This window comes from Gobius niger, assembly GCF_951799975.1.
Source record: "Gobius niger genome assembly, chromosome: 1".
Lineage (NCBI taxonomy): Eukaryota > Metazoa > Chordata > Actinopteri > Gobiiformes > Gobiidae > Gobius > Gobius niger.
Window position 1 is genome coordinate 29,893,076 of NC_136852.1, and position 26,554 is coordinate 29,919,629.

Consider the following 26,554-nt stretch of genomic DNA (forward strand, 5'->3'; position numbering starts at 1 on the left):
AAATATGATCAAATGTGAATGTTTGGGTGGTATTAGTTTCAGCAGACACTGTTTACTCATTCCTATGATTTTGATGAAGATCAGACCACATTTTATGACTAATATAGGCAGAAATATAAGAAATTCCATACGGTGTGCTTATATACTTAAATAGTTGGGAACTGGCTACTGGTGATTTTTATTGCTTCGTCATTGTCATAATAACTACAATTAAACAGTGTTAATTTCATTGACTAAATTTAGTCTTGATTTTAGTCAAAGTAATTTTTTTAGACTAAAATTAGACTAAAACTAAACGTTTTTTTATGAGACTAAAACTACGACCAAAATGTCCATATTCTTGTTGACCAAAATAAGACTAAACAAAAATGAAAAGAAGAGACTAAAATCATCCAAACCTCCACTGACAGTCTGAAAGAGCCTCGTGTCATTTAAATTCTCTGCCCTGTGGGTGGTATTAGCTTAAGCAGACACTGTTAATCATTCCTGTGATTTTGATGAAGATCAGACCACATGTAGTGACCAATGGAGACATTCCAAACGGTGCTTTTTCCTCCCACAAGAAACGAACCCAAGAAGCACAGTTACTTTAAAAAACGCAAGTAACCTGAGTACTTCCTGCCTGTGGTTAATTCATCTGAAAACACTGTGGTTGTGACATCAGCGCACCGTTAGCTGCGCGTCTCTAACACCGCCCACTTTTGGAGAAATCGAAACTGAATCCCTGTGCTAAAAGCGAAGTCCTTTCTACAACTGTGTCACCTCTCGAGCAGACCCGTCTCCTCTCGCATCCTACGGCAGACAGACATGGCCTTTAACCAACAGTCTCCCTTCTACAACCCGGTAAGTCACTCATGTTGTGCGCTCTTTGGGCGTGCGCTCTGGTCTCGCTGTTCACCAAATCCACGCCAAAAGCGCACAGAGACACGTTCAACTCACCATCTGCGTGTTTGCCTTTAGTAGCAGATATCTCTACATCGCAACGTCACTGGTTCAGTCTAGTTTAAGTTAAGTAGCAACTATTACGCATGGCAAAAAGAAGCTCGTAAATAACGCGCAATGCTCCATTTGTCCGTCTCTTTATGCAGCACTCGCCTTTAAAATGTGCTGCAGGGACAGAGTGGACTGGATTTCACTGGAGAAGTAAATTAACTAGTAAAAGGTTTCGCATTAAAGGGGCAGTCGTGTTCAGGAATGTGCGCACAGTCATCTCAGTTACGCACGTTTGGGTAAAAACTTTTTTTCCACGGCCGGAACAATAAATGGAAGTCATTCAAGAGCAAAAAAGGAAGTATCATGTGAAGTGAATTTAGAATGTTACAAGTTAGAGAAGCTTTTCATTGTCACTAAGCTTTTGACTCTCAAATGACTGTCCTTTTTTGAACCATTTTAGAGCAGCAGCAGCAGTTGTGAAAGAGGGGCAGGAAAAGTGGAAAAAGTGATGCCTGTTTACAAGTATGAGTCACTTTCTTGATAATCTGGGATCATTTCTAAATGTGTGTGGGAAGTAGCAAGCAGGAACAGGACCTGAAACGACATTATGAGCTGAGTGGGCATTTGACCTATTCATAAACTACAGAATTACACTTGGACTTGGAGTAAGTGTCTGCTACAGTCACATGCTCGCCATAAAAAAGCAGTGGTTTATTGAAAGGCTTTTAGTGAAGTGCAGGAGCCAGTGAAGTTTTATAGATTGTATGTTTTTTTTCCTTAACCCCTTAACTCCCACATGAAAAAAAAGCTGTGAAAAACTGAGACGAAAAAAATCATGGAAATGTGACAAAAAAGTGACAAAAAATTGATGAAAAAGTGGCAAAAATGTCACACAAATGTCACAAGAAATTGACAAGAAATTGACAAGAAATTGACAAAAGATTTACAAAAAATGACAAAAATGTGACAAAAATGACAAAAATTGGATTAAAAAAATGACGAAAAAATGACAAAAATGTGACAAAAAATGACAAAAATGTGACAAAATGTGACAAAAAAATGACAAAAATTGGATTAAAAAAATGATGAAAAAGTGACAAAAATGTGACAAAAAATGACAAAAAAAATGACAAAAATGTGACAAATTATGACAAAAATGTGATAAAAAATTGACGAAAAAATTACAAAAATGTGATAAAAAATTGACGGAAAAATGACAAAAATTTGACAAAAAAATGAAAAAAATTGTATTAAAAAAATGACAAAAAAAAGAAAAAAATGTGACAAAGAATGACCAAAAAAATGACAATAATGTGACAAAATGTGACAAAAATGTGATAAAAAATTGACCAAAAAAGTACAAAAAATTAACAAAAAATGACAAAAAAGTTACAAAAATGAGTTGAACACCCAACAAAAAAATGATGGAAAAAAAAAACTAATGACGTGAGGAAAAAGATCCTCTCGGTTCAGGCGGGGTTAAGAGGTTAAAAAACAAATGGGCAAAATGAAAATCCACAGAAGTTGAATTTGAGCATTCTCGATCCCATTTGTCTCAGTTGTAATGAATTTGACCGGCACATGTGTGTGTAAAAGGCGTCTTCTCTCTTGTCGTCTGCAGAGGATCCCGTTCACCGGTTCGATCCACGGAGGTCTGCAGGATGGAAAGTCCATCACTGTGAGCGGGCGAGTAAAGCCCGGAGCCGACAGGTGAATATGTGTTTGGATATACTTTGGAATCATGTGCAGTAGTCGAGGTAGTGGTGCACAGGTTTTTCTTTATTTACTTAGGTAACTGTTATAATTTAGGCTTCATTTGATTTCACTACATTTTAGAACCACTGTCTGTACAAAAGCATCATCTAATGAAACTTACATTTATTTATTTGTACATACATTGACCTCAGACACTGAACTTAACCTCTTACCACCCGCCTGAACCAAATGCATTCTGTCCTCTCTGGCCATTATATAGGTCTGTGTAACACCTCATTTGAAAGCTAAGACCCACAAAACTGATCTTTTTCCTAGCGTTGTTGCTGTGTTGTGTCACCTTTTTTATGTTTTTTCTTTTGGGTCACATTTTTGTTGAGTTTTTGTTGAATTTTTGTCACATTTTTGTCACATTTTTGTTGAATTTTTGTCACTTTTTGTTGAATTTTTGTCACTTTTTGGTTGAGTTTTTGTCACATTTTTGTTGAATTTTTGTCATTTTTTTGTTGAATTTTTGTCACTTTTTGGTTGAATTTTTGTTGAATTTTTGTTGAATTTTTGTTGATTTTTTGTTGAATTTTTGTTGAATTTTTGTTGAATTTTTGTCACTTTTTGGTTGAATTTTTGTCACATTTTTTGTCTCTTTTTGTTGCATTTACATCCTTGTTTTCTTCTCATTTTTTGTGGCTGTTTTGGTGCTTTTTTCCCCAAGAAGCTTTTTGATTAGGGTAAAGCCAAACTGGAGAAAATGGGATCCGTTCAGGTGGGAGTGAAGAGGTTAAAGGCTGCTGTAATGTACTTCTGATCAGAAAGGTCAGAATAATAATGAGAAAGCTTCTGTCTTCTCTATTATGTCCAGTTTGCAAACTAAAGTACAAATCTCCTCTTTCAGTCATTTACGAATCAGTTTGGTTTGTCAAAATGCTGCCGAAACCAGTAAATTGGTAAGAGGTCTAAGAGGTCTAATTGAAATGATTCAATCGAATTCTTATCTGTCCTCTACAGACGGTCATGACTTCGTGTGAGCCAGGGGCGTGTCCGGGCTACTGCCACCGGAGTCGGCCACAGACTAAACCTTCTCCGCGATCTCTTCCAGGTTCCATGTGAATCTGCAGTGCGGCTCGAGGCAGAACGCCGATGTAGCGTTTCATTTTAACCCTCGGTTCGACTGCCACCCCATGACGGTGGTGTGCAACAGTTTCCAGTGCGGCAATTGGGCGTCAGAGGAGCGCCAGCACAACGCCCCCATCCACCAAGGAGCGGGCTTCAACATCACCATCACGGTCCGACCACACGCGTACCAGGTAACAACAACACCCAAATCTTTATATTGATAGATTATATGTTGTTTTCCTTATCCCCTTAACTCCCACCTGAACCAAGCACATTTTCTCCAGTTTGGCTTTACCCCAGTCCAAAAACTTCTGGAAGAAAAAAATGTGACAAAATGTGACAAAAAAATGACAAAAATTAGATTAAAAAAATGACGAAAAAAAGAAAAAAATGTGACAAAGAATGACCAAAAAATGTGACAAAATGTGACAAAAATGTGATAAAAAATTGACGAAAAAAAGGACAAAAATTTGATTTAAAAAAATTGACCAAAAAATGACAAAAAATTGACAAAAAATGACAAAAAAATGACAACATGTGATAAAAAATTGACGAAAAAATGACAAAAATGTGACAAAAAAATGACCAAAAAAATGACCAAAAAAATGACAAAAAATGAGTTGAATACCCAAGAAAAAAATGCTGGAAAAAAAAATCTGACGTGAGGAAAAAGATTTTTTTATTTATCAAACAAAAATCACATGCGTTTCAACAAACTCCAGGGTCTTTGTGGACATGCAGTGTAAGTAAGTGTTTTGGGCTGAAATTCATATATTTTGCTTGGGTTGAGGGCCATCACAGTGTGTTGAAGGCCGGTGAGAAAGCTACATGCCATGGAGGGACAGGAATGTTTGCGTGTTGTTTGTGGTTAAAATGATGGCCAAATTAAAGACTGATCAATCGTGGAGTCAAAGGGCTCCCTGCTGTGGCATCTCGCCCCCTGTGCCCAGCAGCTCATAGGTGGAAACAGCACAGGACAAACAAACCAAAGGTCCAGGGTTTCCGCTCAGCTTCAGCTTCAAAATCAAGGTCAGGTTTATTTATATAGCACTTTTAAAAACAGAGTACAGCCCTAACAGTGCTTTCCATATTCATGTTTTCATATATGCAATAATAGAATCAACACACAAAAAATCTACTAAATGGAATAATAAAACAGAAATCAAGCTCTAACACAGTGTGCAAAATATAAAATAGAACAAACAATGAAAAAAAAACCTGCAGCCTAATTTACAATTACAGCCTCTGCATCATAATGGACTCCACCCTCTCGTACAAAACACAACATCAACAACATCACTAAAACATCCTCCTTCCACCTCCGCAACATCGCCCGCCTCCGCCCCTCCCTTACCCAGTCTACAGAAATCCTCATCCACGCATTCATCACTTCCAGACTCGACTCCTGCAGTAGCCTCCTCTACGGACTTCCCACCGCTCACCTCCAAAAACTGCAATACATCCAGAACTCTGCTGCCCCGCCTCCTCACCCACACCCGGTCTAGGGAACACATCACCCCCCCCGTCCTCCAGCAGCTCCACTTCGGCTCCTGTTCAGTATCGTATTCAGTACAAGCTCCTCCTCCTCACCTACAAATCCCTCCCTAACCTGGCCCCGCCCGACCTCACCGAGCTCCTGCAACAACACCAACCCACCCGCCGCCTCCGCTCTGCTGACTCCAACTGCCTCACTCCCATCACCCGCACTAACCGCCGGGCCTTGGGGGACCGGGCCTCAGCCATTGCCGCCCCCCACCCTCTGGAACTCACTCCCACAGCCCTTTAGAAACTCTGACTCACTACCAACCTTCAAATCAGTCCTCAAAACCCACCTGTCCAACTAGCTTTTTCCTAAACCCCCCCTTTTTTGTTTCGTTTTATCCCCCATGTAAAGCGTCTTTGAGTGTCCAAAAAAGCGCTATGCAAGTTTGATGTATTATTATTATAACACAAAACCTCTTGCAGTCTTCAAGTCTACCGCTGCAGACATTAGAGCAAAAATAAGAACAAGGAAGAGCCGTATTGTGATATCTTGTGAGTAACAGCACATATACTCACACATATCCCTGACTCGACCGTTTGCTTTGTCCAGGTGTCCATAAACAACGTTCACTTCCTGGAGTTCAGGCACAGGCTCCCGTTTCAGCAAGTGGACACCATCATGGTCGGGGGCAAAGTGGAAGTCTCCAACATCTCCTTCATGAGCCCGGCGGTAAGTTAATGTTCTCTCAGAAACATAACTGGAGCTATGTTTGGAAGCCAAGAAACTGTATCCATATAACAAGTTGTGTTAGACCAAGTATCTATTCAAATATCTGCCCTAATGTTATTTGGCATTAGTTACACACAAAATGACTCCCCAGTTACTGTTTTAGTATATAACATATCCCAAACATACATCATAACGAAAAAAAAAAAATGAGTTTGTGTGATGACATTAGTGATTCAGTGAAAAGCTGCTTTATAATGATCTCTGTCTTGTCCCCAGCCGCAGTTCACGGCTCAGCCCGGGTTCTTTGTTCCTCAGGTGGCTTTACCTTCGTTCGGAGCGTTTCCCACTGGCCCCGCCTTCCCTCCGCAGCCTGGGTTCCCCGCCCAACCCGGCTTTCCCGCCCAACCCGGCTTTCCCGCCCAACCCGGCTTTCCTCCAGCCGTGCCTGTAAGTAAAGGAAGTCTTCTCTGCATCATGTCAAAATTCCTTTTTTTTTTTAAATGTTCGACTCCATGTTTCTTAGTTTTTAAAATCAACACAATAGACTCTGTGCAGGGAATGTTTTTGGCTAACTTCCTGTTAGCCAGTGTAAAGACTGTTTCTTGTCCACATTTTAATGTAAATTGAAAATAAAATAAGGTTTAACCTCGAAAACTTGAAGTTACACTGAAAGTTTAGTTCAGATGGTGGTGCTATTTTGACACTTAGCATCAACGTTAGCCTTTAGCTTCAAGGCTAAAACACTTGCGGTGATAAAAACTAAAATCCTCCTCTGGTGAAGTATTTACTTCCTGTGTTAAGTTTTTGATATGTTAAAGGAACAGGCCACCGTTTTTACATACTGAGATATGTACGTACCTTAGCTTAGACGAGTTCATTTGTACCCGTCTGGTCTTCACGCGTGCCCTCAGTCACGTAAACTTAGCGCAGACGGCGTTAGCATTTAGCCTCGTCTCCTCTCCTCTATAGCTGCAAATGAGGTGAAGATAGAAGCTACCAAGCTCTTCCACGTTTTCCCTATTTAATAAGTATAATTACACAAAATTAAACAATGATTTTCTAAGTGGATAAAAAGGGGAACTACATTGCAAGGCGTAATAATACCAGGTGTAGTTCGATATCCGCACAGTAAAGTGAAGATATTACTGCGGGGTAGCTTCTATCTTCACCTGGTTTGGAGCTATAGAGGAGAGGCTAAATGCTAACGCCGTCTGCGCTGTGTTTACGTAACTGAGGGCATGCGTGAAGACCAGACGGGTACAAATGAACTCGTCTAAGCTAAGGTAAGAACATATCTCAGTGTGTAAAAACTGTGGCCTATCTCTTTTCTATCTCTTTTATGCTTTTTTCAATCACATAGCACCAGTCTATATCACACTACAATGATGACCAAACCTTCTGTTGGTCTGTAAATGCAGAAAATTAAAATAACTGCCTTGTATAAAATGTCTCTCTCAAAATGGCTGTAGTGAATGTCTTGAAATAGGCCTCTGTCTCTTTAAGAACCTCTGAGCCTTTCCGACACGCCCCCTCCACACGCTGTCTGTGGCATCAGTGGGGAGGGGGTTCTGCTGAGGAGCAGTGCTTGGTTACTCGGCTGGTGACGAAAGCTCGGAGGCGTCTCCAGGAGGTGGGGGCGTTCCTAGGAGGACTCAGGCAAACCTATCCCTAAAATGGCCGCCATCAGAGTTTTTACAGATTACTCAGAAATACGTGAATGTGCCAAGGCAACACTTCAGGCATGTTTTTAATGAGGGAATGACATAATAACATGATGTAAAGCTTGAAAAAGTCGATTTTGATGATGTGTTATTGACCTGTTGTGCTCTGCAGGCCGTCCCGTACCACAGCGCCATCAGTGGGGGACTAATGCAAGGTCGGACCATCACCATCCAAGGATCTGTGCACCCAAATGCAAACAAGTAAGAGGCCGCTTCACTGTAGAGACTTTATAAACCAGTGATCACCAATAGGGATCATTTAACTCAGTCCCTTTGACAACAAATGGTCATGTGTTCTCCAATGCTGCGTTTGGACTGCTGCCATTGTATCTTCTCTAAAGCCAATCGCTGAGAGAGAAAAAAGAGAGAGGAAGCTGAGGTCGGACTTACTGGAAAACCCTCCTCCACATGTTGAGAAAGTAAAAAGACAATGAAGCGGCAGCAGAGGAAGCCACGTGTTAGTCATTAGAGACAAGGCTGTTTTCCACTGGACAGCCTGCCAAGAACAAGTGAAGCTAAAAGGTTTCATCTGTGCATGTTTGAATGTGCTTTTCCCTGCAGGTTCGCTGTGGATCTTTGCTGTCCGTCGGGGATCGCGCTGCACTATAACCCGCGCTTCACCGAGAACACCGTGGTCAGGAACACGAAAGAGAGGGAGAGATGGGGCTCCGAGGAGAGAGGAGGCGGCATGCCCTTCCACAGGGGACAGGCCTTCAATGTAAGACACAAAACACAACCAAACAACTGTGGGGAAAATATTGCAAAGCCATTTTGCCGAAGCATTTAAGTTCATTTATTTCAGTCTTCTCCAGGTTCCAAATTGCTGATATAAATATTTTCATCTAATTGTTGATCCCCTTCATGGTTTTCTGTATGATTGCGGCTCCTCCCTGTGGTTGAAATGAGTATTACAAGAAAACAGCTACTCTTCTGTTTGCTGAAGCGACTGCTTTGTAAACTCAGTTAGTGATCAGTCCAAAACAAAACAAGACACTATTACAGGGTTTCTGCAGGGCATGATTTTTTTTTTTCCAAAATCAAGGCCTTAAATGGCATTTAAAAGCATTAAATGACAAACAATGAAAAAAATGACTTGACCAATAATTCCCTGCTCTGCTCACTGATCTACTGGCAAGGGAAGTTTATTTGTAGAACACAATTAGAATTAGAATAAAAAGGATGTATGGAAATATATACAATACATAAAATCTATAAAATTACACTTAAACTATTTCCTGTGCATGAACATAATTTATTATATATACAGTTAGTTATCTAGTTAGTTAGTTATATATACTAACTAAGATAGTTAGTTAGTTATATATACAGTTGTGCTCAAAAGTTTACATAACCTGGCAGAACTTTTTATGTTTGTTCGCTATTTTTGAAAGTTAGTGGTTGTGTGAAGCCATTTGTGGTGAAAAAACAGAGTTTGCTCTTTTTTTTAAATCATAATGAAAAAAGAAAGTACCAAAAATGACCCTGATCAAAAGTTTATGATCAGGAGGAATTAGATTATATACAGAACCTTCTCCACAACTACCACAAAAGACTCCAAGCTGCCATTGATGCTAAAGAGGGCAATACGCAGAACAGGGGTATGTAAACTTTTGATCAGGGTCATTATAGTACCTTCTTTTTTCATTATGATTTAAAAATAAAAACTTTTTTTTTTTTACCACAAACGGCTTCACACAACCACTAACTATGAGTGAAAAAAAACTGTTTGTGTTTATCTTTCACATTCTTTGAAAAACTAATCTAAAGTTTTGCCAGGGTATGTAAACTTTTGAGCACAGCTGTATTTCCACACCACAAATATTGAAATATTCGCTGCCACTGCTTAAATACTAGACTTATATCAAAAGGTGTGCCTCCATTCAGGTAAAGTTAATGCTCAAATTGACCCAGACATACAGGTTATATGTATAACTGTACTTTTTCCATATAAAATCACCATTTTATGTTGCATAATGTTAAACAAGGGAAATGTTTCCAATAGAAGTCCACGAAATACTTCTGATAATAATAATGAGACGTTCTGTATGAATGTAAACATCTTGAAGTGAGTATGCATCCTCTCTTTCAGCTGACCATCTGCTGCGAGCAACAGTCTTACCGGATCATCGTGAACGGGATGCAGGTGCACAATTACAGGCACCGCTTCCACCATCTGAACCAGATCACCAGCCTGGAGATCAACGGGGACGTCACCCTCTCCTCCGTCATGGTCTGAGCACGTTAGATCAGACACTAAAACCACTTACAGCCATTCCTACAAGATAAATCGCTCATTTCAATTGAGGTGTACATTTAACAGTGACCCCTAAAGGTCCACTGTGAGTGAAAGCTTCAGTTTTCATCTGTACTTGTTAGTTTAAGTGTTGGTAGTTGTGTTGGTTGAAGTTGAACCCCTCTCACTGGACCAATACATGTTCAGCCTACTGCCAAACTGAGATAAGAAGTGCTGACAAAGCTTCTTGGATAACAGGCAACACTTAAAGTACCAAGCACAAATGATTAGGAACCTCAGTCTATAATGGAGAACTCCGACTGAGAGTTTATAATAACAGCACAAGATAATATGAGACCTTTATAAACATATAGTATTCGAAAATAATCAACAGAACTCTCTAAATATGATATGAAATTAAATGTTCTTTTCATTTTGGTCACAGTTTGTCTTGATATATTGCACTTGCAGTTGAGAAACCACTGCTCTGTACAGACGTGTGCCACTAGCGTGTTGAGATGTATTCACAAACAGAGCTTTTTTTTTGTTTTTGTTTTTTTTAAGCAGCTTTTGTGTATGATAAAACAGAACTTGCTTTGAAAAACATATCGCATATAAGGAAGGGATATTTGAAAAAAAAAAAAAAAATGCAGCTTTAGTTTTAACAAATTGCTACTGATCAGAATCATGTTGTCACAGTGTATTAGCATTTAGCATAAAATTATACCATATCATGACTTGTTCCAGTATATAAATTTTTTTTATTCAGACATTTGGATTTTTTTGCTGGTGCTATGTGGCAATTTGAAAATAAATTTGAAAAAGAGCACACACAAAAAAACTTTGGGTGGTGTTTTTATTGGTTTTGTTTTTTTCTTAAGAAATGAGAGACTAAAATCTAAAGTCATGTGAAATTTCTGAAAATATACATGTCATTAAATCCAATAAAGTTCATAACATCATCTAATGTTAATATTTGAAAGGTGCTTTTAAACAGACCAGTGTGATTTACACAGATTTCCACTCAAATCTGTCATCTCCGGGGTCAGACACACAGCACACATGCAGACACAGGGGTTAGACCAGGGGTGTCAAACTCATTTTGAGTCGCGGGCCAAAATTCAGCTCCCACAGCGGGTCGCGGGCCACGTAATATAGAGAATATGTTTCCAATAAATGAATAATAATAAGCTGTGATTTGGTCAAAGCCCCAACTTGACTGAAGCTTCATTAATAACAACGGTTTACACTTGTATTGCCCCCTCCTGGAACCATCACCTTAACGTGGTGGAGGGGTTTGAGCACACGAATGATCCTGGAGCTCTGTTGTCAGGGGCTTCGTGCCCCTGGTCCTAGGTGACGGGTCAGACAAAGAGCGGTTCAGAAGCCCCTTATGAGAGACCAACAGGCCCGGTTAGAATCATGAGGCCGTCCTTCTGTGGACCCACCACCTGCAGGAGGAGCCATAAGGGGCTGGTGCAATGTGATTTGGGCAGCTCCAACAGCTGCTCCCACGACCCGGCAACGGACAAGTGGAAGAAAATGGATGGATGGATACACTTGTATTGCACTTTACAAGCCTGTGTCACAAGTTCCTCAAAGTGCTACATAGTCGTCATTATTCATTCACTCCACACTCGGTGGTGGTAAGCTGTTATTGAAGCCACAGCCGCCCTAGGGCAGACTGTCCACCTGGCTATATAATGCATTGGTCATATCCTGAGTTCTTATTATGTCGGTGCCCTCTGCTGGACACGTGTGGAACTATTTACTTTTTTTTCTTATTTAATGCCCCCTAGTGGCTAGAATGAGTATTCTGGTTATTCTTTAAAAAAAAATCATAACTCCGCACAGGAATGGGCTAGAGACTTACTTTTTTCCCCTACATACTCTGGAATCTGCTCTACAGGGCAGGGGCCAGATTAAAACATCTGGCGGGCCGGATTAGGCCCACGGGCCGTATGTTTGACACCCCTGGGTTAGACACTAACCTAAAGTACCCCAAAAGTACCTCCCCTTTCTGTAAAAAAATGTAAATTTGTTTCAAAACTTGTAAATGTGTTTTGTACTTCCAGGCCACCATAGACAGGACTGGGAGATTTACACTTTTGAAAAATGATCTGTTAATACTGAACCTGATCATCGGTTGTGAGGGATTAGGTTTCCAGGGCTTTATGTTAATCCTTTCAACTGCCCAACATCAAGCACTTCTTACAACTTTTTAACACCTTTATGAAAAAAGATGAATGGACCTTAGTTCATTTGTGCTGACAGAGATGTTTTTGTTTCATGAGGAAAGGCCCAATAATGTCAGAGATATTGATCATAAACCAAGTCGTCAAAACATCTCCATTTTGACGGTTATCCTGCTGACTGTATTCATGGCTATTTCCTCATATTTGTTATTGTATTGTTATTGTAAAACATTAATTCTGATTCTGATTCTTATTCGTCTCAAAATACATAAAATCGATGAGGAAAACGGCTCCCAGCAACAGCGCCTTGACTTTTACATCCAAGTCCATCGGAAACGAGATCCCAAAGTTATCCGCGTCCGTGAACCCCTCCTGAAGGAACCCTCCCCACTGTTTCGATATTTGCCCCACAATGCTCCCCTCATCCCGGGACAAAACCTCGAAAACCACGTCCGAGCAACACCTGCAGTCGCAACACGGGCCCTTGATCTTCAGCTGCGCGCTCCGGGCCGCGTCCATGACCGTGAACTTCGGGAAAAACGGGTGCCAGTTTTGCACGACGTAGCCGATGGGGTTCCCGGGCGGACTTTGGATCTCCACCTCCTGCAGGCAGCACGGGCAACAGCAAGATCCGCATTTGACCGGACGCGTCACGGTCAAGACGTCCCGGCCGAAATTGTCGTGGATGTGGATGTCGAAAGGTCTGAGCGGCCCGAAGAACTGCATGCTAAAGAAATCGCTGTCCTCTCGGGCCGTGAAAATCTGCTGCCCCGCGCTGTTTTTGATGACGTAGTTGTTGCTCATCTCCCATCCCGTGATCATTTCGCCGTAGTTGACCTTCTGCTCGACCAGGATTTGCTCGATTTGCGTCAGGTACTCGAGTCCAGGAGGGCAGCCCGCGATGGTGGGCCTGGCAGCGGAGGGGGCGCCGTCGTATGGAGGTGGAGGACCAAGCGGGGCGAGGCTGGGGTCGGGATGCGGGTGAACCGCGTTGGTCCAGTTTTGCATCCCGATGTAGTAGGGACTGTTGTCAGCAGGGAACGCCATGGCCTGGAGGGGGAGGAAAAACAAGCATGACGACGGAAGACTTTTCTGTCCCGAAAGTGTGTTGTTTTTTTCTTGTGAATTGCTGTGTTTGTGTGTTTGAAGGTGTTTGAGATGTTTTGTTGCATCTTTGTGGATTGGAGAGCTTAACTTTCTTTGACCAGAGTTAGAAACATAAACTAAGTGCGTGATGAAAAGTTATGGCAATTGAATCGGCTCCAGATCTCAACAACTATAAGTGAAATGACAGAAAACGGGGGAAACTTTTGGCTAAGCTTCTCCTCCTGAAGGACTGTTATGCTTTGGCTCAAAAACAATGATCAGGACTGGGCCTGTTTGACTATCTTTCCTTCAGACAGAGTGGACAGAGGGTTATCTCTCTATCTCAGAGATAACTAGACACCCTCACAGCCTCTTCGGTCCTGCCTCATGAAGAAGACTGTGGAATCCCGATCAGAGCCAACAGGTCCAACTGGCTGATAAACACTTTCATCCACAAGGCCAGGGGTAGGCAACGTCAGGCCCGGGGGCCAAATCCGGCCCTCCAGCACAGAACCTCTGGCCTCCAATATAATTTTGAGAAATATTATTATGCAAATAAGGGATAAAATCATTGTTAAAGTACTCTAAAACATGCAAGAAATAGTGTCTGTATAGTGTATTTTTAAAGGGACTATACGGAGTTTAAAAATGTTAAAATTATGTATTTTCCTCCCCCCTACATGTTCCAGCCATGTCCTATATGTAGAATGAGCCCAGACCTGTTCACCACAACTGCCTCTAAAATCCTGCACTGTCACTCAGAAAGGTGTTAATTCGGGTCCAAAGTGCCGTCATGCACGAGCTTAACATAGAAGCTGCAGTTACATATAAGACCTGAGGTGGCAGTAGTGAGTATAAAATGGCCAACTTGCATCTAGCCCCTTTAAATGTCCTTGCAGAGCATCCCACTTGGTCATAATGTAAAAAAAAAGTGATTCTCAACTGGTGGGTCGGGACTCAAAAGTGTCTCGCGCGCTTACAGGGAACTTTTCTTTCAATATTTTCCATCTGAAACTACACAGAAACCCACTGGAGTCTGTTAAAATTAATATTATTGGGTTGTTTTGATGTCTTGTTCAATAAAACATGAGTGGTAAATACAATATTTTATACGATATATTACAAATGATAGTTTATTTTTATTTCACAGCTTGTCGTTAAGGTAATGGCGGGTCTCGGAGCCGGACCACTTTAGAACCACTCATGTAAAACATTGGCATTTGCAGAAAATGGTTTCTAACTTTGACGTTTTGGTAATGATGAAAATCGGCCCTCTGTGATGCAAACTTGCCTTCCCCTGCACTAGGCTGTCAGAAAGCTGATGTTTCCCCTCGCCCAGCTGCCCCCTATTGTGCGCATTAACATGTTTGATATTGCTCTATGTTTAATGTTGACTATAGTAAATAGGGATCTCCAACCAGTAGCTCGGGAGCAATCAGTAGCTCTCCAGACATTTCTCGGTATCTCTATATGCTGGATAATTTTTTTTTTAATGCATTTTCTGATTGTTCTGAACATGCTGAGAACAATCTGCGAATAGTTGGGTCAATATTGTTAAGTATAAGGAGAAAACGTAAGTAATTTTCTTCGAAATACCATCTTGGCAACTAATCCTCCTGGGTGAACTACACCTAAGTCACATTTTAGACAAGTGTCATGGTTAACACGGGTAGCATTGGTATCTCTGACATTCTTGTTATGTAAAAGTAGCTTGCCGGGTAAAAAAAAGTTACATTTATGAAGTGATTTCTGTTCTGGCAAAGATCTAGAGTTGCGAAAACCTAAGACTTCAACAAAGGGCATAAGAATTATTGGCCTTGTGCACCATATCTCAGAGGTAGCTCGGCAGTTTCTTCCCAAATCCCAGCACTGTCAATGTAAGAAGTAACTGGGAATGAATAAGGACTAACCCGCAAACTGAAAACTGCCAATCCAAATATGGAATAAGATGGACAAAATGACCTCACCCTTAGAGGATCGACCTGCAACAAGACCAGGATAGTGCTCAAATGGATATCAACGAGGTAGACTGAGCAGTTTAATACCTCGCTGCATAACTCCAGAAACATACTTTCAGAATATATTGATTCAAATGACATTTAACCCACCTTGTTTGTCTTGTCGTGTCGCCTGCATGCACCGAGATGTCTCCGTCCGTCCCTGGTGAGGGGCAGAAGTCACGGGGCTGGTTGTTATGACGCCAAACTCGTAGCAACAGCTCCTTTGAACGGGGAAGGAGTGAGTAGTGTAGTCTATAGGGTCATGTTTCTGTGTGATACCTGAGCCCTGTGCATCATCCTTTAGACACCAACAATACCGAGGTGTCAGAGAGGGGAAGCAGAGCCAGAGGAGCACAGGAGGAACTGGTGAGTTAACCTGCTTTAGCTGTTTACACATTTGACTTCTTTCACTTGCCCCTCAATCCAAATAAGTCCTATGATCACAAGAGCCCATGTAACAGGAAAGAGACAAAGTACAGAACAAGAATTTTTCCATGAAAGTTGTAAAATATATTTATGTATTTATTTTGGAATGGCATGTATTTAATTTTTTCAAACCTGTCTTTCTTGGCCTCTAAAGGAACAAAATCCACGTCAAGAACAGATGAAACACCCCTCGGATTTTGTAACACTTTATTATAATAAACATTTCTATAATAGCCGGAGCCTTCGTTTCCTGAGGTGCCCAAAGTCCTTGCTGAGTTGGCACATGGTACTAAAGCGATAACATTAACCCCCTAACTCCCACCTGAACCGAGCACATTTTCTCCAGTTCGGCTTTACCCCAGCCCAAAAGCTTCTGGAAAAAAGATGTGAAAATAGCAACAAAACGGAGACGAAAACAATGATGGAAATGTGACAACAAAGCGAGAAAACATTGACAAAAAAGTGACGAGAAATGGATGAAAAAGTGGCAAAAATGTCACAAGAAATTGACAAAAAATTGACTAAAAATGACAAAAAATTGACAAAAAATGACAAAAATTTGATAAATTGACGAAAAAATGACAAAAATGTGACAAAAAACGACAAAAATGTGACAAAATGTTACAAAAAAATACAAAAATATGATGAAAAATATGACAAAAAAAATATGACAAAAAATGCCCAAAAAAAAATTGACAAAAAAGTTACAAAAATGAGTTGACCACCCAACAAAAAAAATGATGGAGAAAAAAATCGGATGACGTGAGGAAAAAGATCCTTTCTGTTCCGGTGGGAGTTAAGAGGTTAAAGCATGATATACGTAGACCTGGCATTTTATGTTTCAAGCCTGAATAAACCTCTACTGTGTCCAGCGGGAAGGTGATAGATAGGGTTGGCCATGTCGTATCGAATATCGTTATCACAATATAATTTCACCAGAGCACCATAAAGAAAAAGAAAAAAAAAGAAAAAAAAAGGATGTAAGCTGCATGAGTAGATCATATTTGCAAGGAAATGTTTATGTCATAAAAAGAATGAAATATCACTGAATTAATCTTCCCAATAGGCGTAAGGCTGGGATTTTGAAGTCATTTGTCCGTTGTCAATTATATCGTCAAATATATCGTTTTCGTGATATTTCTTTTTTATATCGTGATATAGATTTGAGGCCCTAGTCATAGATATGGCTGCACCAGGGTTGGCCCAAGTAATTAAACTTTTAAAGCTGGAATACCCGTTTTTTTTTTTCCTTTTCAAACCATTAAAGAAGGAAGTGGAAGTTGAACTGCTTTATCATATTTCTGTGATACAAATTGCTGCAATATGACCAAAAGTACCCGCAGTTGTCTATCAGAAAGTGTTTTAGCAGCTGTATAATGTTGTCATTTCCCCACATTGGTTTAGCGACGTTATGGAGTAAAATTAAATTGAATTTCCAACATTTTTTTAGATGTAATGCGGATTGTTCTTATTCGTCTCAAAATACATAAAATCTATGAGGAGAACGGCTCCCAGCAACAGCGCCTTAACTTTTACATTCAAATCCGTCGGAAACGAGATCCCAAAGTTATCCGCGTCCGTTAACGTTTCTTGCAGAAACCCAGCCCACTGTTTGGATATCTGCCCCACCACGGATCCCTCATCCCGGGACAAAACCTGGAAAACCACATCCGAACTACACCCGCAATCACAACACGGGCCCTTGATCTTCAGCTGCGCGCTCCGGGCTGCGTCCATGACCGTGAATTTTGGTAAAAACGGGTGCCAGTTTTGCACGACGTAGCCGATGGGGACCCCGTTTGGACTTTGGATCTCCACTTCCTGCAGGCAGCACGGGAAACAACAAGCTCCGCAGTTGACGGGACGCGTCACCACCAAAACGTCTCGGCCGAAATTGTCCTGTATGTGGAATCTGAAAGGTCTGAGTGGGCCGAAATACTGCATGGTGAAGAAATCGCTGTCCTCCTCTCGGGCCGTGAAAATCTGCTGCCCCGCGCTGTTTTTGATGACGTAGTTGTTGCTCATCTCCACGCCGATGATCATTTCGGTGAAGTTGACTTCTTGTTGGACGAGGATTTGGTCGAGTTGCATGAGGTACTCGAGTCCAGGAGGGCAGCCCCCGATGGGAGGAGTGGGCAGGGGGTCAGGGGCAGCAGGGGGTGTGATGCTGTACGGGGGTGGAGGATCAAGTGGAGGACCAGGCGGAGGACCAGGCAAAGGACCAGGCAGAGGACCAGGCGGAGGACCAGGCGGAGGACCAGGCGGAGGACCAGGCAGAGGACCAGGCAGAGGACCATGCGAAGAACCAGGCGGTGGACCAGGCGGAGGACCAGGCGGAGGACCAGGCAGAGGACCAGGCGGAGGACCAGGCGAAGAACCAGGCGAAGAACCAGGCGAAGAACCAGGCGGTGGACCAGGGAAAGGACCACTGGAAGGGAGGCTGTGGTCCGCATTGATCCATTTTGGAGCGTTTGGAGCACTGATGTTGCGGATGTAGTAGGGAGTGTTGTCACCGTGGGTCGCCATGGAGATTGGCCTACAAGAGACAAGGGTAACAAAATAATTTAAATTCGATAAAAGTTGATTTGACAGGATTTTGAGTTGTATTTGTCCATTGTCTTGATTCCATCCTTCATAAATAGAATAGGAAATCATCGCCACATATCAGAAAGGACATGACACATCTTGTTTTTGATCCCATGCCTTTCATGAAGCCGCATGAACTATAATTACACATACAAAACATCTCCAGGTGAGCATCATGAAACTGTTCATAGAAGATTTCTCGTTGGCAAAGAATAGTGGACAAAAAAAACACCGTCCTCTACTGAGTCACCAGTCCTTCGAACTGTCAGGGGCAACTGGGCGACTCTGCACAGGTTTTGCTCATTATAGCCAGAATGTTGTAAGATAAAACCTGATTAATAAAACTGCAGATGAAAAACATTACAGCTGCTTTTAGGTGCAGACAGCCTGTGGAAACAAATGCAATCAAAGAATAAAGACAGAGGAACCTTATGTAAACAGAATAAGACCCTCAAGAAGAAAGCAAAACTATGAAACAATAATATAAAGAAAGAACTAAATCTAAAATAGTTTATAGCTTGTATGATCTGAAACAGTCATCAACATTATAATAAAATCTCACCTGAAATTAAAAAAATAAATAATATTGTGTCAATTCTCTGACATCTTAATTGTGTGTGATACATGAATTGTGTGATACAATAAAGTAATTAAAACAAAAATATCATTCTTGCTTGTTTGAGAGATGCATATTAAATATTTGACCTTCTCAAGAGCTAAAGACACAAAACTTCCACCATGCCCCTAGTCTAGGTGTAAGTCTAGGCAGCTTCCCTGGACTCTGTCTGATTTTTGGCTCATAGCCGACAGCTACTGTTTTCAGCTAGACCAAAGAACCACAAGTATAAGACATAATACAATGAAATAAAGGACATGCAACGTACCCTTTTTGTTTGCTGCTTTCAGATGTCTCTATCCTCTGAGCATCATGTGGCTTGTCATGAAGTTAAACTCGTGGCAACAGCGTCTTTGAGCAGATCGACTTATAGGGTTAAGTTTCCCTGAGATATCTGAGCCCAGTGCATCATCCTTTGGACAGAAACACTACAGGACGAAGCAGGGTCAAGAGTGAGGTGCCAGTACGGGAGAGCCCAGCCGAAGCCAAGGTAATGTGACCGAGGAGCTAAAGGAGGAGGCCCATAGAACCAGTAGATTAATGTAAATTGTAGGTGTTTATTTCCTTTTAAGTAAATACTTACTTAATACTCTACTCTACTTTATTTTAACTTGAATTAGAAGTAAAAGCATTTAGAATTTTGGCTTAAAGGGATACTGCGTAACATTTTGGACTATACTGTTGCCATTAGTGCACAATATGCTCCTTTTGACCAGCTCGACACAGAAAAATACTATTACCGCAGGGACTAATCAAAGAATGGATTTGGATGAGGACCTAACCTATTTCAATCTCAAATTCTACTGGTTTTAGTCACATCTCCATGGAGACGAGCTGGAGACGTACCCACTCCTGGCAAAGTTACAGTCATGTCTTAGGAGAGCTGAGTCGCACACACATGTTTGTTTGTACATTTATGAGGTATTTTTCCAATGATGAAATGATCTATCATAAAATAAATGGTAATATTCCAATTTTGTTCATAAATAAAATTCTACGCGGTGTGCCTTTACATTTTTGTATTGTATTTTTGCTGTGACTTCTTTGTTAAATGTGCTGTAGGTGAATCTAGGTGAAGCTGAAGTTAAGTCATTCTGATAAAAAAAACCCCATCACAATAACAAAATTTGAAAACACTTTCTCAACAATAACACAATCGTTCAGTGGTGTCACATACTTTTGCTGAAGAGGCGTTTTAATTTATCATCACAGCGTTCTAAAGGCCAAATCTACTGTATGGAGGAAAAATTATTTTGCTTTTGAGGGAATTTTTGGTCTTGTACAGAGAGATCATGGACCCAGTGAATGATGTTCATGATATTTTTTTTTAATTCATACATTTTCTTTTGAGCTATGACCTGAAAGTGAAATGCTGGTAATAGGAAAAACTAGCTGCTGCCCCCCATTGGGCCCGATGACATCATCACATTCTAGAACCTGCAACCCAGCAATATACTGAAGGTAAGAACAAACATTATTCCACTGCTGAAAAGAAGAAGAAGAAGAAGAAGAAGAAGAAGAAGAAGAAGAAGAAGAAAAAGAAGAAGAAGAAGAAGAAGAAGAAAAAGAAAAAAAAGAAGAAGAAGAAAAAGAAAAAGAAAAAGAAAAAGAAAAAGAAAAAGAAAAAGAAAAAGAAGAAGAAGAAAAAGAAGAAAAAGAAAAAGAAAAAGAAAAAGAAGAAGAAGAAGAAGAAGAAGAAGAAGAAGAAGAAAAAGAAAAAGAAAAAGAAAAAGAAAAAGAAGAAGAAGAAGAAGAAGAAGAAGAAGAAGAAGAAGAAAAAGAAAAAGAAAAAGAAAAAGAAAAAGAAAAAGAAAAAGAAAAAGAAGAAGAAGAAGAAGAAGAAGAAGAAGAAGAAGAAGAAGAAAAAGAAAAAAAAAGAAGAAGAAAAAGAAGAAGAAGAAGAAGAAGAAGAAAAAGAAAAAAAAGAAGAAGAAGAAAAAGAAAAAGAAAAAGAAAAAGAAAAAGAAGAAGAAGAAAAAGAAGAAAAAGAAAAAGAAAAAGAAAAAGAAGAAGAAGAAGAAGAAGAAGAAGAAGAAGAAGAAGAAGAAGAAGAAGAAGAAGAAGAAGAAGAAGAAGAAGAAGAAGAAGAAGAAGAAGAAGAAGAAGAAGAAGAAGAAGAAGAAGAAGAAGAAGAAAAAGAAAAAGAAAAAGAAAAAGAAGAAGAAGAAGAAGAAGAAGAAGAAGAAGAAGAAGAAGAAGAAGAAGAAGAAGAAGAAGAAGAAGAAGAAGAAGAAGAAGAAGAAGAAGAAGAAGAAGAAGAAGAAGAAGAAGAAGAAGAATCCACCTCACTTCTTCCACCTCTGCCATGATCACGGTCCCCACTTGCACTTCCCTCTCCTGTCCGGCAGAGGCCGCAGTCTGACCGCGGCCTGCCTTTGTTCCCTGGCCGCCTCGCAGCAGCTTGTCTGCGGCTGCTGCGTTCCCGAGACTGCACCCACACACAACCAGCAGGACCAGCGGTGCTCCGTTCGCGTGTGCTGGACTACAGTGAGTACCCCCGCCTTTAACACACATTATTTCAGACACAATTTGATATTATTTAGCCGCTGCTTTTGGCGCTACGGAAAGCCGGCGGGATGGGAGCTCGCATTCCCCAAATGTGTTCATGATTTGCCTATAACAAAAAAAAAAAAAGAAAGAAAATGAGGGCAGGGAATTGACTTGAGCCAATTAGGCTAGCTAGCAGGCTGGAGTATTCATCCAAAAGTTACACCAAACCATAGTTAATACTTTTAACCCCAGCTTTATCGCAGTGTTTATTGCCCTTTGCCGTAAAGCGTGTATTCGGCTAATATTTCCACGCCTGATCCTGCTCGGCTGCTGCTGTGGGTGAAAGGTAGCATCGGCGGCTAAAGCTAAACCCTCTGCTTTTTCAGCCCTGTCACGCTTTTTTTGTTGCTTCCTTTTTGTCCGTGGAGTTTGCAGTGAACGTGAATGCACTGCCCGTGGGGAAATGTGGCTTTGTTGACAAGGGATTTGCATTGTTTTGGAAGTAGAAAAGACAGACAAAAAAGCGCTGAGCTGCAGACAGAGAGAGCGAGAGAGAGGCGGGTGGACGTAACTTTGACAGCCCGGCTACGGTGCCCCCTCCCCGGGCTTATGTGTTGACACGAAAACATCTGGTTACTGGAGATGATTCGCATTAACCGATTAGCATGGACTTTTTTGTTGTTGCCATAAAAGTTACTGCCAATTGAAGATTTGACAAAAGAAATAAGCCTTTTTTTGAGAATAAAGTAGTCTACCCCATATTGTCAACCCTATTGTTCTAGCACGAGCTAAAATATTGATCGAAGAACCATTTTTGGAATATCCTTTGCTGGTTTGAAAACACATCCCAAATATCCAGGTCACGGGTTTTTAACAGGGCTGTGTTATCCACATTAAAGGCACACTCCGTAACATTTGACACACTGTTGCCGTCAGTACGAAACATGCTCCCAATGAGCGGCTCAACACAGAAAATACTATTTCTGCAGTGGGTAACCAAAGAATGGATTTGGACGAGGACAAAAGCTGTTTAAATCTCAAATGCTACTGACCTAAATCCACATCTTCATGGAGACGAACTGGAGACGTACCCGCTCCCGGTAAAGTTACAGCCATGTCTTAGGAGAGCTGAGCCGCTCACAGCAAAAAGGCTCATGTTTAGTTGTATATTTAAAGCAGTATTAAGTAACTCTCCCCCCTAGAGGCCATAAGCGCAACTGCAGGTGTAGTAGCAAGTTACGATTTTTTAACTTATTAATTGTCTTGGAGAGTAAATACTACGCTGACAGTAAAGGCGAAGGGAGAGAGGGTTACTGTGCATCCAATTACACAATGGAAATATTTTTTTTTCACTCAAACTTGGCTGTAAATACTGTTTAAAGTGACGTTAGCCCGCAGTTAGCTTTGCCCGTTAGCATGTTAGCTTCTTCTTCGTGATTCCATTAGTGTGTATTGGTGGCTCCGGTCCGGTGGCAGTCAAGTTGCAAACATGGTTTTCTGACCAGAGACACCAGGGGGAGATGAAAGACCCTCCAATCATCCCATAAACACTTGTATTACCCCCACAGGGACTACGGAAAGGATTTATTAAGGCCGGGGTGTCAAACTCATTTTGGGTCGCGGGCCAAAATTCAGCTCCCACAGTGGGTCGCGGGCCGCATAATATGGAGAATATTTTTCCAATAAATCAATAATAATAAGCTGTGATTTGGTCAAATCCCCAACTTGACTGAAGCTTCATTAATGACAACGGTTTACACTTGTATTGCCCCCTCCTGGAACCATCACCTTAACGTGGTGGAGGGGTTTGAGCACCCGAATGATCCTGGAGCTCTGTTGTCGGGGGCTTCGTGCCCCTGGTAGCGTCTCCCATGGCAAACTGGTCCTAGCTGACGGGTCAGACAAAGAGCAGTTCAGAAGCCCCTTATGAGAGACCAACAGGCCCGGTTAGAACCATGAGGCCGTCCTTCTGTGGACCCACCACCTGCAGGAGGAGCCATAAGGGCTGGTGCAATGTGATCTGGGCAACTCCAACAGCTGCTGCCACGACCCGGCAACGGACAAGTGGAAGAAAATGGATGGATGGATACACCTGTATTGCACTTTACAAGCCTGTGTCACAAGTTCCTCAAAGTGCTACATAGTCGTCATTATTCATTCACTCCACACTCGGTGGTGGTAAGCTGTTATTGAAGCCACCTAGGGCAGACTGTCCATTTACCACCTGGCTATATAATGCATTGTTCATATCCAGAGCTCTTATTATGTCAGTGCCCTCTGCTGGACACATGTGGAACTCTTACTTTTTTTTCTTATTTAATGCCCCCTAGTGGCTAGAATGAGCATTCTGGTTATTCTTTAAAAAAAATCATAACTCCGCACAGGAATGGGCTAGAGACTTACTTTTTTCCCCTACATACTCTGGAATCTGCTCTACAGGGCAGGGGCCAGATTAAATCATCTGGCGGGCCGGATTAGGCCCACGGGCCGTATGTTTGACACCCCTGTATTAAGGTAAACACGTTACATAGTACTGCTTTAAGAGGAATTTTTCAATGATGAAAATATCTGTGATAAAATAAATGCTTGTATTTCAATATTATTTTTTGGGTAAAAATTTTACGCGGCGTGGCTTTAACATCACTGCAAAATAAGCCTACAAATGACAGCAATTGTTTTTCAATGCATTAGACACAATAATAGCATTTATTTATTTATTTTGAGGCATGAAACATTAGTCTCTACTTATGAGCGGCTTGCCTCCCCTCACACCTGACTCGTTTCTTTGCTAGGATAAATTAGCAGAAGTGTCTGAAGAGTTTAGACGAGTTGATACATACCTGTCTGGTCTTTGTGCCCGTGGAAGAGCGTGGTAGCTTCTAGCTTCACGACCGTTTGGAGTTATATACTGGGAGAGGCCAAATGCTAACAACATCTTTGGTCTTTTTGCGTGACTGAGGGAACGTAAAAAGACCAGACAGGTACGGATCAACTCGTCTAAGCTCAGGTAAGAACATATCTCGGTATGGGAAAAACGGTGGCCTGTTCCTTTAAACAGAAAATACAACTGGACAAAATGTCTATCAGACTAAATGTTTTATTTTTTTGTCTTGTCAAGCCTTGGATATAATGTGGAGGTGTTTGTTTAAGTTCATCTAATCTTCTTAGGCCATTGGTTCTGTCAGATTTACTCTTGCTGGCTGTGAAAGGCTTATGTACAGTGACAAAGTACAGTCAGGGTTAGCACAAGTTCAGTCTAAAATCCATTGATTGTTTTCGCAAATAGCAAGGGCTGTAATTATTTTGGTTGTAGTATACCGTTGTTCTGTTGTTTCTTCATGTGTTCCTGTATAAAAGCTACTGAAAGATAATTTGGCGATTATATGTTACTGTCCTCCTACTTGTCTCAGTCCCAATATCTGTCAAAAAGATTCCAGTTTGTGGCCACGGTTTTTGAAAGGCATTTCTCGCATCAAACGGTTCATGGCAGCGGCTCCACAGGGCACAGTCTGTTATTGGAGGGCCATACCGTGCCCCCCCCCGCAGAGACAAGGCTGTGCCACTCACAACATAATGAGAAACATGTTCAGGGTGTTTGTTTAAATGTCTGGAATTGGTCCGAAAAGACACAGAAGCACTGGGAAAATATGGAGAAAAGTATGAGAATAAGTAGCAGATTTTCAGCATTTAATACATGAATCACAGGCTTTTGTGGAGGTCTAAACCTCAAGTTTGTAGCTCCACTGAATCCATAGACATTTTTGAGACAAAACATTCATAAGGCGTTGATGTAGAGGTAGCAATGTGAAGTATGCAGGGGATGTGCAGAGCATGCTCCAGGGGCTCAGTCATGTACTATGTAAGGCACTGCATAAGGAGGTTGGACTGATCTGAGTCAAGTGTCTTCCTTCTGTTACTGAGCTGTCTGAAATGATTTTTTTTTTGGTAGATTAATAGATTAAAGAGGTCGGTCATGACCCTGTAATGTTTACAGTTTCGCCTTCACTTGGCTAATCATGTGTAGCATGTGTTCTACTTCTTGTTTCCCTTCTACTGTAAACTACAGCTTTCCAAACACGTGATCAAAACAGTGGGAGGATGGTTGCTTTGTGGGTTCATCATGAGCCGCTCCTGTTCTTGAATGATAGTTTCATCATTATAGTTATATACTTTTGATTTGCTGGACATGTATATTGTTCATAATCAGCGTAGCCTTTATGAAACAACATTTCAACCACTTCTTACAAACAAGTAAAATATGTTTTCAAGCAAGTGGTTGGCCCTTATGTATTCACCTTATTCCGAAAGTTCACGTTGGCGCCACTATGAACTGTGCCCGCCCCTTTTCTCCTATCAGTTAACATGGGACTGGAGGAGTCCAGATAAAATCAGTCACTACACGAAAACAAAGCCGTTTTTCAGCCGTGCAGAGAAACGGTGCAGTGTTGACGTGTTGGTGCAAATGAACATTGGATATTTTACACAAATCAATCGACTAAACATCAGATTTGAGCGGAGAATATTTTCACTCGTTCTCCGTTTAAATGAACGGGCTTCGCGCTCGACCGGAAGTGTCTGTACAACGGAAGTGCCGAGACAAAGCAAAAAGTGGCAAAAGTGGGCGGGGCGGAATAAGGTGAATACTCAAAGGCTGTTGATGCAGTTCTTGTGTGGAGTGGAGTATGCCTGTCCAGCCCGTTACTGTGGCAGGGTGGTTACTCTGTGTCCTGCCTTTCAGCTGAGATGGGTAGAGTAGTAGATGAAATATTCACTCAATTATTAAGTACAAGTAAAAACTAGTGACCAAAAAAAGGATTCAAGTAAGAGTAAAAAAGTACATTGGGAAAATGGAGTTTCTATTTGAGTGAAAAAGTTTGTTTTACGATTCAGTCATGACGTGAATAGGAAACAAAACATATACTCGTATCTCCAAAGGAAATGCCAGAAAAATATACATTAAGATTTTATTCAGAATAAAGTACATGAAACACAAACCACATCTATTTCATGCGTCACATGAAGCTTCTGCCAAAATGTATTCACAGTGGAATGAGTAACTCAAGTCCAACTCCAACATTACCATATGGTAAAACCTCTAAGTACTACACCTATGTATCTTCTAAGTATGTGTACTTGAGTAAATGTAGTACCCACCTCTGCCTTTCAGTAGGGTCTCTTAAGTAGGAGTGTGCATGTCCTCTTTGTGTTCTCTACATATCTGTGAAGAACT

The 26,554-nt window shown here is 41.2% G+C and overlaps 3 protein-coding genes across 11 annotated transcripts in view; 2 read left to right on the plus strand and 1 right to left on the minus strand.

The window, feature by feature from the left end:
* The first annotated feature begins 707 nt into the window (after nucleotides 1-707).
* Nucleotides 708-10,006, plus strand: LOC306966366 (galectin-9-like). Of its 2 annotated transcripts, none has more exons than XM_079561104.1 (8): nucleotides 708-843; nucleotides 2,555-2,643; nucleotides 3,743-3,950; nucleotides 5,852-5,971; nucleotides 6,248-6,418; nucleotides 7,805-7,893; nucleotides 8,254-8,410; nucleotides 9,782-10,006. In XM_079561104.1, exons 1-8 carry the CDS (start codon nucleotides 808-810, stop codon nucleotides 9,926-9,928), a joined length of 1,017 nt encoding a protein of 338 aa, XP_079417230.1. In that variant the 5' UTR covers nucleotides 708-807; the 3' UTR covers nucleotides 9,929-10,006. The 2 variants fall into 2 exon arrangements, with proteins under 2 accessions (XP_079417230.1, XP_079417231.1); XM_079561105.1 differs by having other exon boundaries at nucleotides 6,287-6,418.
* Nucleotides 10,007-12,351: 2,345 nt separating this feature from the next.
* Nucleotides 12,352-13,167, minus strand: LOC306967633 (phospholipid scramblase 1-like; the record flags this gene model as incomplete). The annotated part of the gene is made up of 1 exon (XM_079562717.1): nucleotides 12,352-13,167. The coding sequence occupies one exon, from the start codon at nucleotides 13,165-13,167 to the stop codon at nucleotides 12,352-12,354; it is 816 nt and encodes a 271-aa protein (XP_079418843.1).
* An 8,052-nt stretch (nucleotides 13,168-21,219) lies between these two features.
* The window catches only part of LOC306964848 (unconventional myosin-XVIIIa-like), a gene marked incomplete at its 5' end in the record, with an annotated part of 153,435 nt that continues 148,100 nt past the window's right edge, over nucleotides 21,220-26,554 (plus strand). For all 8 annotated transcript variants that reach the window (XM_079559008.1, XM_079559011.1, XM_079559014.1 and 5 more), the window contains one exon: nucleotides 21,220-21,321. The remainder of the gene's footprint in view (nucleotides 21,322-26,554) is intronic.